General features: G+C 41.4%; 1 protein-coding gene across 1 annotated transcript; it reads right to left on the bottom strand.

Moving 5' to 3' along the window:
- Window positions 1–338: 338 nt before the first annotated feature.
- Window positions 339–18,505, bottom strand: LOC139364994 (leucine rich repeat and Ig domain containing 4b). Its single transcript, XM_071102293.1, has 3 exons — window positions 18,218–18,505; window positions 3,682–3,798; window positions 339–3,553 (listed from the first exon to the last, which is right to left on the bottom strand). The coding sequence occupies exon 3, from the start codon at window positions 3,539–3,541 to the stop codon at window positions 1,709–1,711; it is 1,833 nt and encodes a 610-aa protein (XP_070958394.1). The 5' UTR covers window positions 3,542–3,553; window positions 3,682–3,798; window positions 18,218–18,505; the 3' UTR covers window positions 339–1,708.
- Between the last annotated feature and the right edge of the window lie 1,063 nt (window positions 18,506–19,568).

Raw genomic sequence — 19,568 nt, 5'->3', positions numbered from 1 at the left:
CAGAAAATTAAGACTAACAAGGAAGGGTAACAGACAAACACAGCTCTATCAAATAACCATCTGCGTTTGCGCTGAGGCGATGAAACAAATCTGTTTATTTTCTCTGCTCTAATCGATTTAAATGATCTGGCAACTGAGTCAAAACATTGAGATTAATAACGTACGGTGTCTTATGTAGGGAAGGATGTCTTAGCAATTCTTTAACAATGTACTGTATAGTCATTTAAAATAGAGCCCAACTCAGAACCACTGAGATTTGTATGTTGTAGCAGACAATCGTTTTTTTGTCATTTCATAAAAGGCTATGGGATATTGCTGAATCAATCCAAGGCAATAAGGCAGGTTAAAATAGGTTTTTAATCATTTCAAAATGCAAAAAGATTATATTTTACAAATAAGATAGCAAAACAACAGACTTAACTATAGATGTGTACATCATTTACATTGTATTGGAATTTTGGTTTGTGTGTACCTACACAACAAGTGTACATGAAAGAAGAGTGGCATATTTAAGTGGCACTAATCCACAGGACTAGATACAGCCATAAAGTAACCTAGAGCATGGAAATGTCCATGACCTACATTTGACATTGTACAAGGTACTGTTCGCCATTACAGTTCATCATTGTTTCTTGAATGGCGAGTGAGATTACTCAGGCACATATTTTCAATACCCTGTGATCAATTAACATTCAGGAAAAATAAACAGTGTGAGGTTACATGAATGTTATAGAGTTATATTATCATTGAAGCATTGTTGCTGATTGCAATATCTTACCAAATTATACAGTATAAAAAGAAAATGACTTGCTAAAAATAATATTGAATTCTCTGTATTTGATGTGTGCAAACTATCTTACTTTGTTGTAAAAAAGAAAATGGAAATAGGATTTAAAGCTTAAAAGATTGTTTATAATATGACATGGAATTGGATACATTCTCATGTACAGATTAGAATTTCATCACCCGCTGGACACTGTCAAATTCTGATAACTAAATAATACTCCTGTCCCCAAAACAACATGAATTTTCGTAAACTAGAGGCTAGTCAAAAAGTGAGCCATGAAATGTTACTGTACAGTGAAACTGATTTATCTACAGTATTTTAATATAGCCTAGTACAATATTCTATACATCTATTATAACTATATAACTACAGTCATGTGTTTGCATATTATTATAGTTTCATAGAGCCTTAAGCAAATGGTGAGTATGCAGTCTCTGAATGGATCCTATGTGGATAAGCATAAATAGTTATCCTCAGGTCAGAGGGCAATTCTTGCTTGACCTGTATTGGCAAGTTGACACATGATATCCACACTTACTATACATCAGATCCACCAAGCACACCTGATATGAGTGAAATGAACCTTGACACTTTAAGAGCATTCCTTATACACATGAACATGTATAATGTTTCATATCATCATGTTCGATTTGTAGCACTGTAATTGTAATGTTGAATAAATACTGACACCATTTAAAAAAAAATGACAACAGAGTTTAAATAAACCAGTTTCTAGACAACCACTCTTCATTATTTTCTTCTCCAAGATATTTAGGATGATATGTATAATTTCAGTATGTTATAAGGGTGCACTGAGGATCTAGCTTTTATGAAGGCAGGCAGTGTCCCTGTGTCCCTGTAGAGCCTTCACCCTCAGGGAGTGAAACAGTCAATGTGTCCCAAGTCCTCTCCCACATAACCTTAGATAAGCTTCATGGTGAACTTGCCAGCATCACCTCCACCCCCTCCTCCTCCTACCCCCATTGAGGTACGGGGCACATAGTCGATGGTGGCTGTGTGTTTGATTTGCCCCTTGCTCTGGCTCCAGAAGAACATGAAGACGAAGCAGATAGCCACTGAGCTGAGGAAGGACAGGAAGCCCATGGTGGTGGCGATGATCAGAGTCTTGGCATCAAACGGGTACTGGTTGGCCACCTGGGCAGAGGAGTTGGCAGTAGGGGCGTGTGAGGACTCTATCCAGCCTTCGTCGGTGAAAAAGGGCATGGTGCGGTTACGTGGGAAACCCTTCACATAGAGGCTGACGTACAGGCTGTCGTTGCCAGCTGCGTTGCCCGCTGTGCACCGGTATGTGCCACTGTCCTGAACCTGGGCATAGCGTACCTCTAGAGTCCCATTGGACAACACCCTGATGCGCCCCGTAGTGGAGAGCGGAATCCGCTGGGCTGACAACCAGGTAAAGGAGGGCATTGGGTCACCGTCCGCCTTGCAGGAGAAGAGCACCGTAGTGCCCTCCTCCACCCTGACCTCCTGGGACCTGCGGTCTACAATTCGGGCCTGCCGGCAGGTGAACAGTCTCGGGAGCTCTTTCTCTGAGAAGTCCCGGAATTCCCGCTCTCGCACCATGTCTGGGGTGGAGCAGGTGGGTTGGCGGCCGTCGAAGTTTAGGCGCTGTCGCCGGCGGACCACCCAGAGCAGTCGGCAGTCGCAGGCCAGGGGGTTCCCATCTAGCCGCAGGACCTGCAGATTCCCCACCGAGTGGAAGGCACTCTCCTCCAGCGTGCTGAGCTGGTTGGATGTCACGTTGAGCAGACGGAAGTAAGCCAGCCCCCTGAATGCCCCTGGCTCGATACGGAGCAGGTTGCCCCCAGCTAGGTGCAGTTCCTGCAGCCGCAACAAGTCCCCCAGCAGGTTACCTTGGATGGCTGTGATGGGGTTGTAGGACAGGTCCAGGTAGCCAAGGTAGACCAGGTGGCGCAGCACCTGGTATGGGACAGCACTGAGATTGCAGCTGCTGATGACCAGCGAGGTGAGGTTGAGGCCAATCAGGCTGTTGCTGGCCAGGGTGTCCAGCAAGGGCCAGTGGGAGATGACGAGGCTGCGCAGTCGATGCAGGTGGCGGAAGGCATTGTTGGGCAGCGCCGAAATAGTGAGGCGGAACATGCGCAGCCGAGTCAGGCTCTGGAGCTGGGACAGTGCCTCGGTGGGGATGGAGGTCAGGTTGCTGCGGTCCAGATTGAGCTCCTGCAGGTTCTGCAGGCCGGTAAAGGCCCGCTGGGAGATGAACACCAGGTCATTCTCCCCAGCCTCCAGCTGGTGCAGGCTCACCAATTCACGGAAGGTGTAGTCCAGAAAGACTAGGATCTCGTTCTCACTCAGGTCCAGGAAGCGCAAGCTGGGCAGTCCGGAGAAGACCCCCACAGAGATGATCTTGAGGCGGTTGCTCCTAATGCACAGGGTCTTGAGGTTCTGCAGGCCCTGGAAAGCCTCCACTTCAATCATGGCGATGACATTGTCACTAATGTCCAGATCCTCTAGCTGGGTCAATCCAAAGAACTGGCGACGACCCAGTGTCTTCAGCTTGTTACGAGATAAGTTAATGCGCTGGGTGCCACTAGCGAAGCCCTGAGACACAGAAGTCAGCTGTTTGTCAGAGCAGTTCACTTCTAAAGTCTCAAGCCGACACACACACCTGGCAGGGCAAGGCCAGGGGAAGTCCCCTGCTGACACACCCAATAATCCACACTGGAGCAAGATGCTCCATGCCCCCCATCGGACAACAGACTCCACAAACATCTTGCCTCCTGCCTAAAAAGGGAAACAAAAAGGACACAAGTTATGAACCGATAGCTAAAGAACAGTCATGCTTACTTGCAATGCCATAACAAATGAAAACAAAGGTATGAATATATTTTAGTATTTGTTAAGGAACTTACCGATTTACTATGAGGATGCAGGTTTTCATAACCAGTGGTGGTCAAGTTGGGATCAGACTTGAGTTAAGTCTTCTATAAGAGATGATGTTCTGTAAAAAACATGTCCTTGCAAATGGCCTAGAGAGACAAGAGAGACAAGAATGAATCTTCCCCCTCCCCAAAAAAACATAAGCAATGATTCTTTGTAGCATTTGTAAATCGTGGATTGCAAATGCTAGATTTATGGACAAAGCATGAGTTTCCAACATTTTGAGATAAACCTAACAAAGTGGTGAATTTGAGTGTGGAATCAAGAGAATAAAAAATGTATTAAAAATTATTATTAACGTCAGAGCATAATTAGGGTACTATTTAGAGCAGATTTCATAGTTACTATCGGCCTACATCTCTGTTTAATACTGATAGCATCTCTACTAATTGATTACCAAATAATAGATCCTTTACCACTTGTACTCTGTACCTTATATCCTCAGTCTAAGCTGCAGGCTAAAAGGTAGTGGTACGGTAATGAAACATACGCCCATGACTGTGCCCCCATCTTGATCTGCACAAAAAAAAAATCCTCATTAGTGCATCCAGACCTATGCTCACTGATTCTAAAAACCCTGATGAAGGCCAGTTCGGATGGGAGCTGTGCCCCCTGGCCAGACATCTGGATTAGGCAGGCTATCTGGGCAAGGGCCAGTGACACGTGACATGTGACGGCAGATGTGCACACGTAAGCTATACAGGACCAAGTTGAGAAGGTTGAGTAGGGAATAGTCAAACATTCCCATGGAGGCACATCATACATACCCCAAGAAACAAAAAGATTGTCGTACTGTGCAGCCTCATTTTCATTTAATTAAGCAGGACAAGAAATTAGGGAACATTTTCCACAACACTGTATTAAAAGGGATAGTTCAAGATGTTTTTCCTTCTATTTACCCATAGTCAGATGAACTCATGAACACAATGCTAGTGTGACAGGTTAAAGGAAATATTCATAGCCTGTTATACATTAAAAAGTATTAGTAAGTTTATAGTATGTGAGGATCTTAAAACATCTAATTATATTAATTACTTTATTTTGTGGTGCCTAAAAGTGTTAATCTGTGATCTACGAAATGCTCTTAATCTATGAGCCGGAGATCGATTGCTCTGGTCTCCACCCATATTCCTGGGGAAATCGCGGTCTTTTCTCATTACACTAAAGTTGAATTGAGAATACAACACCGTATCACGCTCGTGATTATTTCTCCCCTGTTTTCAGGGGCGTAACACTAGCAGCTACTGTAGACTTCCAGTCATTGCACTAACGCTAATAAGCAATAGCTCCAGAAACTACCGTTGACTTCCTTTAAACTGCACACAGACACATACCCAGAGTCAAATGAAAAAATGTAAGTAGAAAAAGGCTTAATTGACAAAATCTCTAACTATCCTTTTAAGTACAAATATATAAAATATGACATACATTTCAGCAACATCTGTGATTCAACTACGGTACAAATCAGATTTTGGGAATGCTTTTAAAAAGTTTTAATCCTGATGACGACTAAAGCACTAACTCTTATACCGACACAAATGCCAAAAACATTAGTCGTAACTGCAACTACTACCTCAAACACCAAAGGGCAACATCGAAATCAACCACATTAAAAGCAGTGTAAAGTACTTAAGTAAAAATACTTTGAAGTGCTACTTAAGTAGTTTTTGGGGTATCTGTACTTTACTTTTTATATTTTTGACTACTTATACTTTTGCTTCACTACATTCCTTAAGAAAATATGTACTTTTTACTCCATACATTTTCCCTGACACCCAAAAGTACTTGTTAAATAATAGTGAAGACATCAAAACTATGAAATAACACATATGGAATCATGCAGTAAGCAAAAAAGTGTTGAACAAATCAAAATCTATTTTATATTTGAGATAATTCAAAGTAGCCACCCTATGCCTTGACAGCTTTGCACACTGTTGGCATTCTCTCAACCAGCGTCATGAGGTAGCCACCTGGAATGCATTTAATTTAACAAGTGTGCCTTGTTAAAAGGTAATTTGTGGAATTTCTTTCCTTCTTAATGCGTTTGAGCCAATTAGTTATGTTGTGACAAGGTAGGGGTAGTATACAGAAGATAGCCCTATTTGGTAAAAGACCAAGTCCATATTATGGCAAGAACAGCTCAAATAGGCAAAGAGAAACGACAGTCCATCATTCCTTGAGGACATGGTCAGTCAATGCAGAACATTTATTCAAGTGCAGTTGCAAAAACCATCAAGATAAACTGGCTCTCATAAGGACCGCCACAGGAAAGGAAAACCCAGAGTTACCTCTCCTGCAGAGGGTAAGATCATTAAAGTTACCAGACTCAGAAATTGAAGCCCAAATAAATGCTTCAAAGTTCAAGTAACAAACACATCCAAACATCAACTGTTCAATCAGACCTTCATGGCTGAATTGCTGCAAAGAAACCACTACTAAAAAGGACACCGATAATAAGAAGAGACTTGCTTGGGCTAAGAAACACGAGTAATGGACATTAGACTGGTGGAAATCTGTCCTTTGGTCTGAGTCCAAATTTGAGATTTTTGGCTCCAACCACTAATCGATTACTAATTGATTACCAAATAATACATCCTTTACCACTTTTACTCTGCACCTTATATCCTCAGTCTAAGTTGCAGGCTAAAAGGGATTGGTACGGAAACATACGCCCATGACTGTGCCCCATCTTGATCTAAACAAAAAAATCTGCTGTGTCTTTGTGAGACAAAGAGTAGGTTAATGGATGATCTCTGCATGTGTGGTTCCCACCATGAAGCATGGAGGAGGTGTGATGGTGTGGTGTTGCTTTGCTGGTGACATTGTCTGTGATTTATTTAGATTTCAAGGCACACTTAACCAGCATGGCTACCACAGCATTCTGCAGTGATACGCCATCCCATCTGGTTTGCTCTTAGTGGGACTATCATTTGTTTTTCAACAGGACAATGACCCAACACACCTCCAGGCTGTGTAAGGGCTATTTGACCAAGAAGGCGAGTGATTGAGCAGTGCATCAGATGACCTGGCCTCCACAATCACCCAACCTCAACCCCAATTGAGATGGTTTGGGATGAGTTGGACTGCAGAATGAAGGAAAAGCAGGCAACAAGTGCTCAGCATATGTGGGAACTCCTTCAAGACTGTTGGAAAAGCATTCCATGTGAAGCTGGTTGAGAGACTGCCAAGAGTGTGCAAAGCTGTCATCAAGACAAAGGGTGTCTACTTTGAAGAATCTAAAATACATCATATATTTTTACTTGTTTTTGGTTACTACATGATTCCATGTGTTATTTCACAGTGTTGATGTCTTCACTATTATTCTACAATGTAGCAAATAGTACAAATAAAGAAAAACCCTTGAATGAGTAGGTGTGTCCAAACTTTTGACTGGTACTGTATGTCCATGCATACACCATGAAGTTAGATTGCAGTCAATGGTCATGACCTAAGGACCACAAAGAGACCTGACCACGTCTGTCAAATTAGACAGTATCAGGAATCTAGATTCCACAGTCACACGGTATCATATTCCTCTTTATTTATGCTAAGTACATTCTAACAGGTAAAAATAGTATTCAATTTCAACTATTGTTCCGATTGAAGTAGTTGTTGTTGAGGAAGCTGCTGAATGAAGTCTGTCCTGGGTGGTAAGGGTATTGGGCTTGTTTTGTTGCCTGATTGGCCGATATGATGCAGCCGTAAACCTTTTGCATAACACAAAAACCCAGCCGTCCAAACCTGCGCAGCGGCCAGCTCTTATCTAACAGACAACCACAACACCAAATGCAAACAATATCAAAGCCAACCTGATGTAACATCCACTCAGACAATCCCATGGCAGATCCAGAAACCATGTTTGGTGTTTGGGTTAGTCCCCACTGTTGCTTAATTCTTTCAAACATTTGGACTTTCCCACTCAGCTCTCCCCCATCATCACACAAAACTCATCAAGTCCGCTCAGCTGTCATCGTGTTACATCAAACTGTGGACAGATGTCAGAACATTCTGAGTGTTAAAACAGTGACCTTGCAGTGCGTGCCTAGCTACAGAATCCCCATTACTGACGCCATGGAATCACTTTAGGTAACCAACACACTCAGCACTGTGGCTCAAGAGCCTCCTCCTCATTTTGACATGACCCGCAGCAGAAACAGAGCAAAACAACCCCAAACTAAGTTTAATCTGTTTTTTATGTGATTCATTGTTTTTAAGGGACATCTGCTCTGCAGCCTGCCTAGTATTTCCCAGAGCCTTTGGTCTTTCCTACCTCAAGACATTTTTTCCCAATCAGTACTGGCAGGAACACTTAGAGATTATAGGCAAAAATACCCAATTGAACCGGTGCATGATGTCTAGCTAGGGGCCGCTTTGGATGGGCCACGAGAACATTCTTATTTGTATTGAAGTCTGTCCTCAAAACAGACACCCTGGCAGACTTTTCCTCCCCTCCCCACATTGGTCACTCTCTAAATCACCATGGGGTTAGAAAGAGAATGCACAATGTAAGCCATGCTACACTTTGACACTTGCCTAAGTGCTATTCTTAGACCAATTAAGATGGCTGAAATGAAACAACAGCGCGGACCTGGGGGCCCAGGTGTGTGTTACACTCTGTTGAAAGTGTCTATGTGTGTATATCTGTATGTTTTTATATGCTAGAAAGACATTGTTTATTGCTCCTGGCACCTGCCACAGTGTACCAGCCCCTGTGATATGCACCAGAGTTCTACAAGCGTGTATTAAAAGGTTTGTGAGCAGAACAGCTGCTAGGCTGAGGGGGAGAGAATAGCAGTGCTCTTCAGAATGCCAGATTCTTTTTCCATTGGGTCTGCCAGGAAAAGGAGAAAGGGCTCGTAAACAACCTCAAGTCAAGCGAGCCATTTCTGATTCAATCACTTTAAAACATTTTGTAAAGACAAGGTATATCTCAATAATATTGCATGTAGGGAAGCCATAAAGAAGAGTATGTTTGTCTGTCTGTAAGCTTGCAACTGTGACAAATATGATTATATTAACTGTGTGACACTGTGCCCACATTTGCAATTGCATTTGTTTCATATGGATTAAATGTGTTTTATACAAATGCTTTTTGTGTGTATTTGCAACTTAAATGTCTGTGGGTTTGGGGGAGTTTTTGGTATTTGTATGGTGGAATGTGTGTTTATGTGTCGGTATGCTTAGGGTCAGGAGTTATGCATTTTGTGTGTGTGTGCTCTGAATATTTTTGTATTTACACTCTCACTCTGTCTCACAGGCAGAGGCAGAAGTGGGTCACTGTGACAGCCCACTTAAATAAATTTGGTTCCAGAGACACTGTTCCGTCGTATTGCAGGGTGCACTATATTATAATTCTTTATCAAGGCAGTCAGTTAAGTCACTGCTCGCACAAAGTGCACTATCTGAAAAATTAATAATAGCACAAATAAATTAGAAAAGTTAATTGGTTTCAGTGTAGCACAGATGTGACATGCCAAATGAGGTCGTTTTAGTTAATAGCTTGGACAGATTGAATCCATCGAGGTACAATGAGAGAAAGAACAATGTCTGACAGGAGGAGATGGATGGTAAACAAGGATTCCAGCAAGCACGCTTCATCAAAAGGTGCTGGATTCTTCTGAAGGTGGACTTCAACGGTCAGGAAATGTTCTGCCTATGGGGAACATACCAAGAATAAATAACAGCGGCCAATTATACCATTTGTGGATTACATTGGGCCTCTGTTACAAGGTCTCCTTTAGGCTACACTTTCATTAGAAAGTCCTTCCATTTTCAGCATACCCTCTCTGCTTTCACTATTCCAAAACAGCTTTGAGAGGACAAAGATATCAACCTCTTGAAAGAGAGCCACAACAGTGTTACGGGTTGTGTTTTTCACAGAAAAGCAACTACACTACATAATCCTCCACACACACCACTAGACAGGTGGAGCTTTTTCCCTTTGGCACACTTACCGGGCTGCTTGCTAATCTGATCAGAGCCATCCACAATCCTAACTTGATTCCAATAAAGGTAACCTGCTATGGTGGTGCTAAAGCTATACTGTGGGTCAAATCATGTGGAATGGTAATAAAACTCACATACTGTACTCTCTGGGTACAGCACAGACTGGGGTTGTTCTCTCATCCAATAAATGTGATAACCGCGGTTGAGTCTAAAAGAATACATCATCAAATAAAGGCTCCAGAGACACAGAGTCCATTTCCTTGTGACCTCAGAGTAAGTATGCAGGTTTTTGTTTCAAACATGCTTACTTTTGCTCAAATAGATTGGTTGGCAAGTTAACAATGAAGATGTATTATAATGCTGTGATATTGTGTTTACATCATTGATCATTGAGTCCTCTGATATGCAGAAACACTACGGAATTTAGTTGAACATAATCCAATTTAAAAGGTAGAATGAAAACATGCGTAAACATTAGTCCTAGTCCTTTAGCACCTCTCTCATAACCACTGCAATGATGAAATTAAGTAATTTGCTGGTTTGACATGAGCCCAAGTGTATTTCCATTTAAATATTCATATTGTGACTAATTATGTATGCATAATGTTTTTGAACAATCGTTCCAAATGGGTATTGTTTGAGGCTAATGATATGGCATTAAAAAAAGAGAACGACAGAAACAATCCTTTGAAACGGTCAACCCAGGACAGAGTTGGTATGAACAGAATACATTATCCTCCATAAACAGAGGGGGATACATAAAAAAAATACGATTTGCCTTGTGTAAGTTTAAGAAATATTGCCTAGTGTCTTGTCATTCTGTTACCAAAAACCCATATATCTTTAAGATATTTAAAAACAAAAATTATGAAAGTTCACAGAAGTAACAAGTAAAAGGTAGACCAACCAGTTAGTTCATGATTTTACTGATAACAATTTGGTTCATTATTTATTAAGTGATTAAATGAAGTGATTATTCTGTTACCGAATCAGTGAAAAAATAATAACCAAAATATCTGTAACAGGCTGACTGCAACTGAATGGCTACAATGGGAATTCATAGTAGTCAGAAACCACAGTTGGGTCACCTGATCCTGTCCTCCCTTCCACTGACATACTGTTATGTTCAGCTCATAACGGTTTTCTTTCTGTCACGTGGTGGTTAAAGCAAGAGTTTGAAAACAGTCTGGATAACCCACCTCTTACTGACACCCACCCACTGAGCACTGACCTACACCGGACATCCATGGATGTTGAAAAGTAGTTGAAATTTGGTCAGCCCAAATCTGAACCAATCATAGACGTCTGTTTCACAAGTTTGGACAGCACAGTACAGCCCATCACAGTATAGTACAGTACAGAAAAGTAGATCAGTGCAATACAGTAATGTACCGTAGAGTTCAGTACAGTACAGTAGAGCAAATGTACTGAACTATACTGTACTTTAATGTTGTGTGCTGCACTGTGATGTCTAAACTTGTGACATCTATGGTTGGTACAGATTTGGTCTGGTTCATAGTGATGTATTGTGGGTATAAGCCCAGCTAGCACATAATGTTCTGAAAACAATATGTTTCTTAGAGCTTGGTGAGAGTGTGGTTGTCCATTGTGAATGTTCTCAAATTGTTCTTTCCATAAAAAAACACAAGAAAATGTTAGTAACGTTAAGAGAATGTTTTAAGAATGTTATTTAAAAACATATACATTCAATTCTCAGCATCAACAAAATTCTCTCTATCCTCTATCTTGTTAAGTGTGTTCAGGTGTATTGGCCAGATCTTAATGGAGTCTGTTTGAATAGACTAAAATGAACAGTTTTGTGTGCATAAAAAAACATGTCGTGCTACCTCCATCCTGGTGGCGCAGTGGACTAATTCTATGGAAAAATAACAGAAGATTATAGGCTCAAAGTGTTCTGTGCTTGGAGTTTCAAAAAGTAACCCAAAATAAGATAGCAGATTATTAAAACTTCTTCAGGATAGGTGGGTCCCCCACGGGACGGTTGAGCTAACGTAGGCTAATGCGATTAGCACGAGATTTTAAGTAACAAGAACATTTCCCAGGACATAGGCATATCTGATATTGGCAGAAAGCTTAAATTCTTGTTAATCTAACTGCACTGTCCAATTTACAGTAGATATTACAGTGAAAGAATACCATGTTTGAGGAGAGTGCACAGTTATGAACTTTAAAAGTTATTAACACACCTATTAGGCACATTTGGGCAGCCTTGATACAACATTTTGAACAGAAACGCAATAGTACATTGGATCAGTCTAAAACCTTGCACACACACTGCTGCCATCTAGTGGCCAAAATCTAAATTGTACCTGAGCTGGAATAATACATTATGGCCTTTCTCTTGCATTTCAAAGATGGTACAAAAACAATGTTTTTTTCTTTTTCTTTTATCAGCTCTAATGTGTTATATTCTCCTACATTCCTTTCACATTTCCACAAACTTCAAAGTGTTTCCTTTCAAATGGTATCAAGAATATGCATATCCTTGCTTCAATGCTTGAGCTACAGGCAGTTAGATGTAAATAGTCCAGTGGCCATTTGATTAATTGTTCAGCTGTCTGATGGCTTGGGGCTAGAAGCTGTTAAGGAGCCTTTTGGTCCTAGACTTGGTGCTCCGGTACAGCTTGCTGTGCGGTGGCAGAGAAAATAGTCAATGACAATTTTTTGGGGCGTTCCTCTGACATCACCTATTATATAGGTCCTGGATGGCAGGAAGCTTGGCCCCAGTGATGTAATGGGCCGTACGCACTACCCTCTGTTGTGTCTTACGGTCAGATGCCTAGCAGTTGCCATACCAGACGGTGATGCAACGTGTCAGGATGCTCTTGATGGTGTAGCTGTTTGGACCATGATAGTTCGTTGGTGATGTGGACACCAAGGAACTTGAAACTCTCGACCCGCTCCACTACAGCCTCATCGATGTTAATGGGGGCCTGTTCAGCCCGCATTTTCCTGTAGTCCACGATCAGCTCCTTTGTCTTGCTCACATTGAGGGAGGTTGTTGTCCTGGCACCACACTGCAAGGTTTCTGACCTCCTCCCTCCTGTCTCATCGTTGTTGGTGATCAGGCCTACCACTGTTGTGACGTCAGCAAACTTAATGATGGTGTTGGAGTCGTGCTTGGCCACGCAGTCGTGGGTGAACAGAGAGTACAGGAGGGGACTAAGTACACACCCCTGACGGGCCCCAGTGTTGAGGATCAGCGTGGCAGACGTGTTGTTGCCTACCTTTATCACCTGGGGGCGGCCCGTCAGGAAGTCCAGGTTCCAGAGGGAGGTTTTTAGTACCAGTGTCCTTAGCTTAGTGATGAGCTTCGTGGGCACTATGGTGTTGAACACTGAGCTGTAGTCAATGAACGGCATGCTTGGCAGCGGAGCTCATTCAAATAATAGCCAGTATGCGCATGTGACAAATAAAATTTGATTTGAAATAAAAAAGTTCCCAGAAATGTTTCATACGCACAAAATCTTAATTCTCTGAAATTTTAATTTTGTGCACAAATTTGTTTACATCCCTGTTAGTGAGAGTTTCTCCTTTGCCAACATAATCCATCCACCTGGCCGGTGTGGCAAATCAAGAAGCTAATAAACAGCATTGTCCACAGCACAGGTGCACATTGCGCTGGGGACAATAAAAGGCCACTTTAAAATGTGCGGTTTTTGTCACACAACACAATGTCACAGATGTCTCCTGTTGAGGGAGCGTGCAATTGGCATGCTGACTGCAGGAATGTCCACCAAAGCTGTTGCCAGAGAACTGAATGTTCATTTCTCTACCAAAAGCCACCAACAATTTTTGAGAATTTGGAAGTACGTCCAACCAGCCTGACAACCGTTGACCACGTGTATGACGTTGTGTGGGCAAGCAGTTTGATGATGTCAACGTTGTGAATAGAGTGCCCCATGATGGCGGTTTGGTTATGGTATGGGCAGGCATAAGCTACGGACAATGAAAATGATTGCATTTCAAGCCTGAGGCCAATTGTCATGCCATTCATCCGCAGCCATCACCTCATGTTTCAGCATGATAATGCACTGTCCCATGTCGCAAGTATCTGTACACAATTCCTGGAAGCTGAAAATGTCCCAGTTCTTCCATGGCCTGCATACTCAGCAGACATGTCACCCATTGAGCATGTTTGGGATGCTCTGGGTCGGCATTTACAACAGCGTGTTCCAGTTTCCGCCAATAGCCAGCAACTTCGCACAGCCATTGAAGAGGAGTGGAACAACAGGCCACAATCAACAACCTGATCAACTCTATGTGAAGGAGATGTTGCGCTGCATGAGGCAAATGGTGCTCACACCAGATACTAACTGGTTTTCTGATCCACACCCCTATCTTTTTTTAAGGTAGCTGTGACCAACAGATGCATATCTGTATTCCCAGTCATGTGAAATCCATAGGTTAGGGCCTAATGAATTTATTTTAATTGACTGATTTCCTTAAATTCTTTGAAATTGTTGCATGTTGTGTTTATATTTTTGTTCAGTATATATTTAATCTCCGATGTTTATTGAAAACAAATACATTTGCAGAATGAGAACTTGTCCTTCAAATACATTATTACAGATGTTGGTTAGCTAGCTAGCACATTTTTGCCATATTAGCATTGACATGAAATCAGTCAAAACACCTCAAAACAAGACATGGTATCAAGAACAACATTAAACTAGCTGAAACAACTCCCCTCATGGCAGTTTATTATCATTATTGCTAGCTAGCTGGCCATCCAGAATCACAACAACACACTGCCTTCTGCCCCATTAAAGTGTTTGCATTGTTTTTGTGACATCTGCTAACCCGTCTATAGTACAGATCAGGGACCCATGATGTCATTTTGTTACCATTATTCTGTTACCATGTGTTAATCCACTTCACTATAGTTCAATAACCAAAATATATATATATATATATATATATTTTCAAACTCAAGGTGCCATACACTACATGACCAAAAGTATGTGGACACCTGCCTGTCAAACATCTCTTTCCAAAATCATGGGCATTAATATGGAGTTGGTCCCCCTCTTCTGGGAAGTCTTTCCACTAGATGCTTCAGGGACATGCTTCCATTCAGCCACAACAGCATTGAGGTCCGGAACTGATGTTGGCCGACTAGGCCTGGATCACAATCAGTGTTCTAATTCATCCCAAAGGTGTTCGATGGGGTTGATGTCACAGCTCTGTGCAGGCCAGTCAAGTTCTTCAAAACCGATCTAGACAAACCATTTCTGTATGGACCTCGCTTTGTGCACAGGGGCATTGTCATGCTGAAACAGGAAAGGGCCTTCCCCAAACTGTTGCCACAAAGTTGGAAGCACAGAAGAATTTAAAATGTAATTGTGTGCTGTAGCGTTAAGATTTCCCTTCACTAGAACTAAGGGGCCTAACCCGAAACATGTAAAACAGCCCCAGACGATTATTCCTCCTCCACCACTTTACAGTTGGAACTATGCATTGGGGCAGGTAGCATTCTCCTGGCATCCACCAAACCCAAATACATCTGTCGGACAGGCAGATGGTGAAGCGTGATTCATCACTCCAGAGAACGCGTTTCCACTGCTCCACAGTCCAATGGTGGCGAGCTTTACGCCACTCCAGGCAACGCTTGGCATTGCGCATGGTGATCTTAAGCTTGTGTGCAGCTGCTTGCCCATAGAAACCCATTTTATGAAGCTTCCCGCAAACAGTTATTGTGCTAACGTTGCTTTCAGGGGCAGTTTGGAACTCGGTAGTGGGTGTTTCAACTGAGGACAGGCGATTTTTACTCGATACGCGCCTCAGCACTTGGCGGTCCCATTCTTAGAGCTTGTGTGGCCTACCACTTTGCAGCTGAACCGTTGTTGCTCCTAGACATTTCTACTTCCCAAAACAAGCACTTACAGTTGACCGGGGTAGCTCTAGCAGGGCAGAAATTTGACCAACTGACTTGTTGTAAAGGTGGCATCCTATGACGGTGCCATGTTGAAAGTCACTGAGCTCTTCAGTAAGGCCATTCTACTGCCAATGTTTGTCTATGGAGATTGCATGGCTGTGTGCTCGATGTTATACACCTATCGGCAACGGGTGTGGCTGAAATAGCCAAATCCAACTATTTTTAAAGGGGTGTCTACATACTTCTGTATATACAGCATATCATAGCAGACACACCATTATTTCTGCAGACATCTTTGAATCTTAATTCAGTCATTTTTAGACAACATGGTAACATAAAACACTGATGGAGATTTCACTGTCATTCTGTTACCAAACTTTACATCTGCACTGTTCTTTGTTCTTTTTTCAATGTTCTGTGGAAATAAAAAGTAGTCCTTGTGCATAGAGTTGTATGGTTTGTTTAATTTTGAAATCAATGTTTTTTGTTTGGCATACTATTAAAGTGTCGTCTCACCACCATTATTTTACTGTTGAATTGCCTTGATGTTAATCCCCTGGACTATAAGAGTCAAATTGGAGCAGAATGGATGAAAGTGTGCAGGGATCTGTGGCGTATTCTTTCGGGTTCAAAAGGCAAGGCCATGCGGATAGAGGGGCCACACTCCCACTTTAAAAATGGGCATATCTTTTTTTATAATTGGGGCACATCTTAAAGGTGCTATATGCAGAAATCGTTCTCCCATTTCCTGGTTGCAAAAATTCTTATAATTTTAGTTTACGTGACAAAAAAAGCAATTAATAGAGAATTATTGTACCATCTAAACCTCTGTGAAATATATTTTCAGTAACCAAAAATATTGTGTTTTCAGCTCTTTGAAGCTGGTATACAAAACTGAAAGTAAAAGACGCAAAAACTAAACTTAATGACTTAATAACTAAACTTAATGACTTAATAACCAAACTTAATGACTTAATAACCCACATAGAACATATCTACCGCTTCTTAGACTTCCTTTCAATGAGAATGATAGATCTATAACCGACATTTCTATGTGAATTTGGTCAGGTCGCCCAAAATGTTATGTATTGCATCTTTAACGATTATATTTATAAATATATATGTATTTTTTAGTGCCATACTAGTTAGTGCAATACTAACAAGTAATTGTTTAAATATATCTTTAATGCAAAATAATGATTAGTGCTTGATGGAGTCACAGCTGCCCAGCAATGAAATAATGCATCTTAATTGTAAGCATTTAATGACTCCATGACACATCTTAAAAGATATGGCCATTTTTATAGTGGGAGTGTGACTTCGTTACCGCGTGACCTTGCCCCAATCATTTTAGCTAAGCCTACTATTAAGGGCTGCAGATGAAGCTAAAAGCTGCAGCTGAGCAACCCGTCAAAATATCTTCCCATTCCTGGATTGTTGGGACTGTATAAGCAGCCCTGCCTCACAGAACTTTAAAATGAAGAACAAGTACATTCGAAATATTGGCTTTACACTTCGGTAACGATGACCAAGCAAAACAAAGAAGGCACTGATGAAAAATACTTTCTTGCTTGACCCAGATCAGGTCTCGTTAATAATTAAAAGTCAGGATAAATCAGTCCCCTAACAAGGAGACTGAAATACTTCCTGTGCATAAAGCACCTCCTGATTAAAGTGGCTATTTGGCCAGTCACCAAAACGTACTCTTTGGCACTCAGCTTTGCCAGTCGCACTTCATTGTTGTGATATTCGCCTTCTCTCTGGCTGGGAAAAAAAAAAGAAAAAAACAATTCTACAGGCTGGATTATTAATATTATTGTATCTTTCTCTCTCCCTTGATGAATTATAATTGAAATGTTAATTTTAGTTTATCAGGCTACAGATGAAAATCAATTATGAAATTGAAAATATATCATAAACGTCTAGTTATCTAAATATACATTTTAATGGATATTTATATGATTGGCTCATCCAATTTACATTTACCATGCTCAATCAGGATTGCTTTAAAAATGTTTTTTTTTACATGGTCACCACCGGAAAAAATTAGCATCATGCATACACTTACATCTGAAGATAACTCAAGTAGTCTAGCCTTTGCTTCTTTCACAATATAGCCTAGCCAACCCAGGTACTGTATTTATGTATATTGATTTATATTCTGTTTTTGTTCCTTCCATATTAGGTTGTGGACCTGTTCAAATGTTGTGTCAAAGGAACAAAATGGAAATGGCAGTCACCATTTTGGCACTTATTGTGGGATTAAAGTCGAAAGCCATGTCAAGACCTCTTTGAGCAGGTCTCTGTCCAGAAGCCCACGTTGACCATAAAACTATTACATGGGGTCTGAATTAGGCTGACCCATAAATCAATCGACGTCAAAGGGCGACAACACAAGTTTGCTCCTGGACGACTGTCTTGCTTGAGTTTCCAGAAACAAACAAGTATGATGTAATTCACAATATGTAACGTTACAAAATATTGTTGCCCACAGGTGCTTAGTTCATATTATTGACAAGTAGCCTACAATGCAGATTGGTAAATCAGTAGCCTAGTTTATGAACTATGCCTGATATAAAAACACAATTGCAAAAGCAATTAGGGTTATGGTTACACAATTTAAAATGTACACTGAAAATTGTATACAATGAACGAAAACTCACCAGCTAATGACTTCAATGAAACGTTGATAGTACAACATTTCCATATTTTACCCACAACTCCAAACGTTCGGGTTCCTTCTCGCCTAAGCTTTTCGTTCGGTTGCTGGTTGATTTATCATGTTTTACAAGACTTTAAAACATATGCCTTGAGACCTCACACAATTTAATTCGTCCTCCTTCATTAATTTCTTCTGATTACTGCACCACCCTCGGGGAGTAGTAGGATAATTACGCTACGGAAAATAATTTAGGTCGACTACTTTATTCTCTTCTGACGCTGTTGAAAGCCCGCCTTCTTGCCCCTGCTCGTGCTCTTCTGCGTGGTAGTGATGCTCTTGCTTAAGTCGCAATCGCATCCCACAGACAAATATCACAATTACCTCAAGCGAACTGGAGGAAAGTAGCCTATAGGTGTGAATCAACGAACCAGTCAACGACATGAATGAAACACTTGTCCATGAGGACAGAGAGCAACGGCCAAGTGTGCAACAACGGGTTCATAGTAGGCTACCATTGATGCGCGAATATGGTGGCGAAATCCCTGAGCTCTCAGCATTCTGACAGGATTTGTGATTTTATCCACTAGACTGATTGAGTTCTGGAAATGATCCGGGACAGTACATTACTATCGCGCTAGGTAGGCCAATATTTGGGAATGATGGCCAAATGTGCACTCTGGTCAGCCAATTTTTTGGGACTTAGGCAAGACACCAGCTGGATAGAAAAGAAAGAAATATATAGAAATAAAAAACTATAGGGCAATCACAGACTAAATTCATCCCCTTCAGTGTTAAGTTGGAGAGTCCATGCCTCAAAGTGTTCATACACATGCATATAATAATGAATGCAATCATTAGTGGATTTGCCTCAATAATCCTCACAAAACACTATTTGATATTTGAATTGGTACAAAAGCATGTTGGTATGGTTGATTCTAACCTGACATTAAGCATTCCCTTTAGGTTATACAAGATATTTGTGTTCAAGAAGAATTCTGTCTAGCACCTTATCAAGTGTGGCCAACCTGACAATGCCCTGTGAACTCCCCATCAGTGGGATTCGGGCAAACTACTCTGGGTTTTGTTTTAATCTAACACTGTGACTGTTTCTCAGAAAGATGCCAGATGGGCTAGATGTTGGGCCTTGGCTCCCGCTAGTAAATGGTAGATTGGGTCTCAATCTCACGTTCCATTTTAAAGAATCCTGGTTTTCTCTGATTGGAGCAGGGCAGCCTTGCGGTTCCTCTCTATGGAGCATAACATGGAGCATCTGCCAGCCGGTATGTTCCTGATGAGGAGCAAGAGGAAAAGTGTGTCTGAAACTGAGGCAGGTGCAGAAGGTTATTGTGTTT

Source organism: Oncorhynchus clarkii, chromosome 2 (assembly GCF_045791955.1).
Source record: "Oncorhynchus clarkii lewisi isolate Uvic-CL-2024 chromosome 2, UVic_Ocla_1.0, whole genome shotgun sequence".
Classification (NCBI taxonomy): Eukaryota; Metazoa; Chordata; class Actinopteri; order Salmoniformes; family Salmonidae; genus Oncorhynchus; species Oncorhynchus clarkii.
This window is presented reverse-complemented; position numbering and strand designations above follow the sequence as displayed.

Coding starts and splice junctions, on each gene's coding strand:
- LOC139364994 (XM_071102293.1), bottom strand. CDS start 3,541: ATGTTTGTGGAGTCTGTTGTCCGATGGGGGGCATGGAGCATCTTGCTC.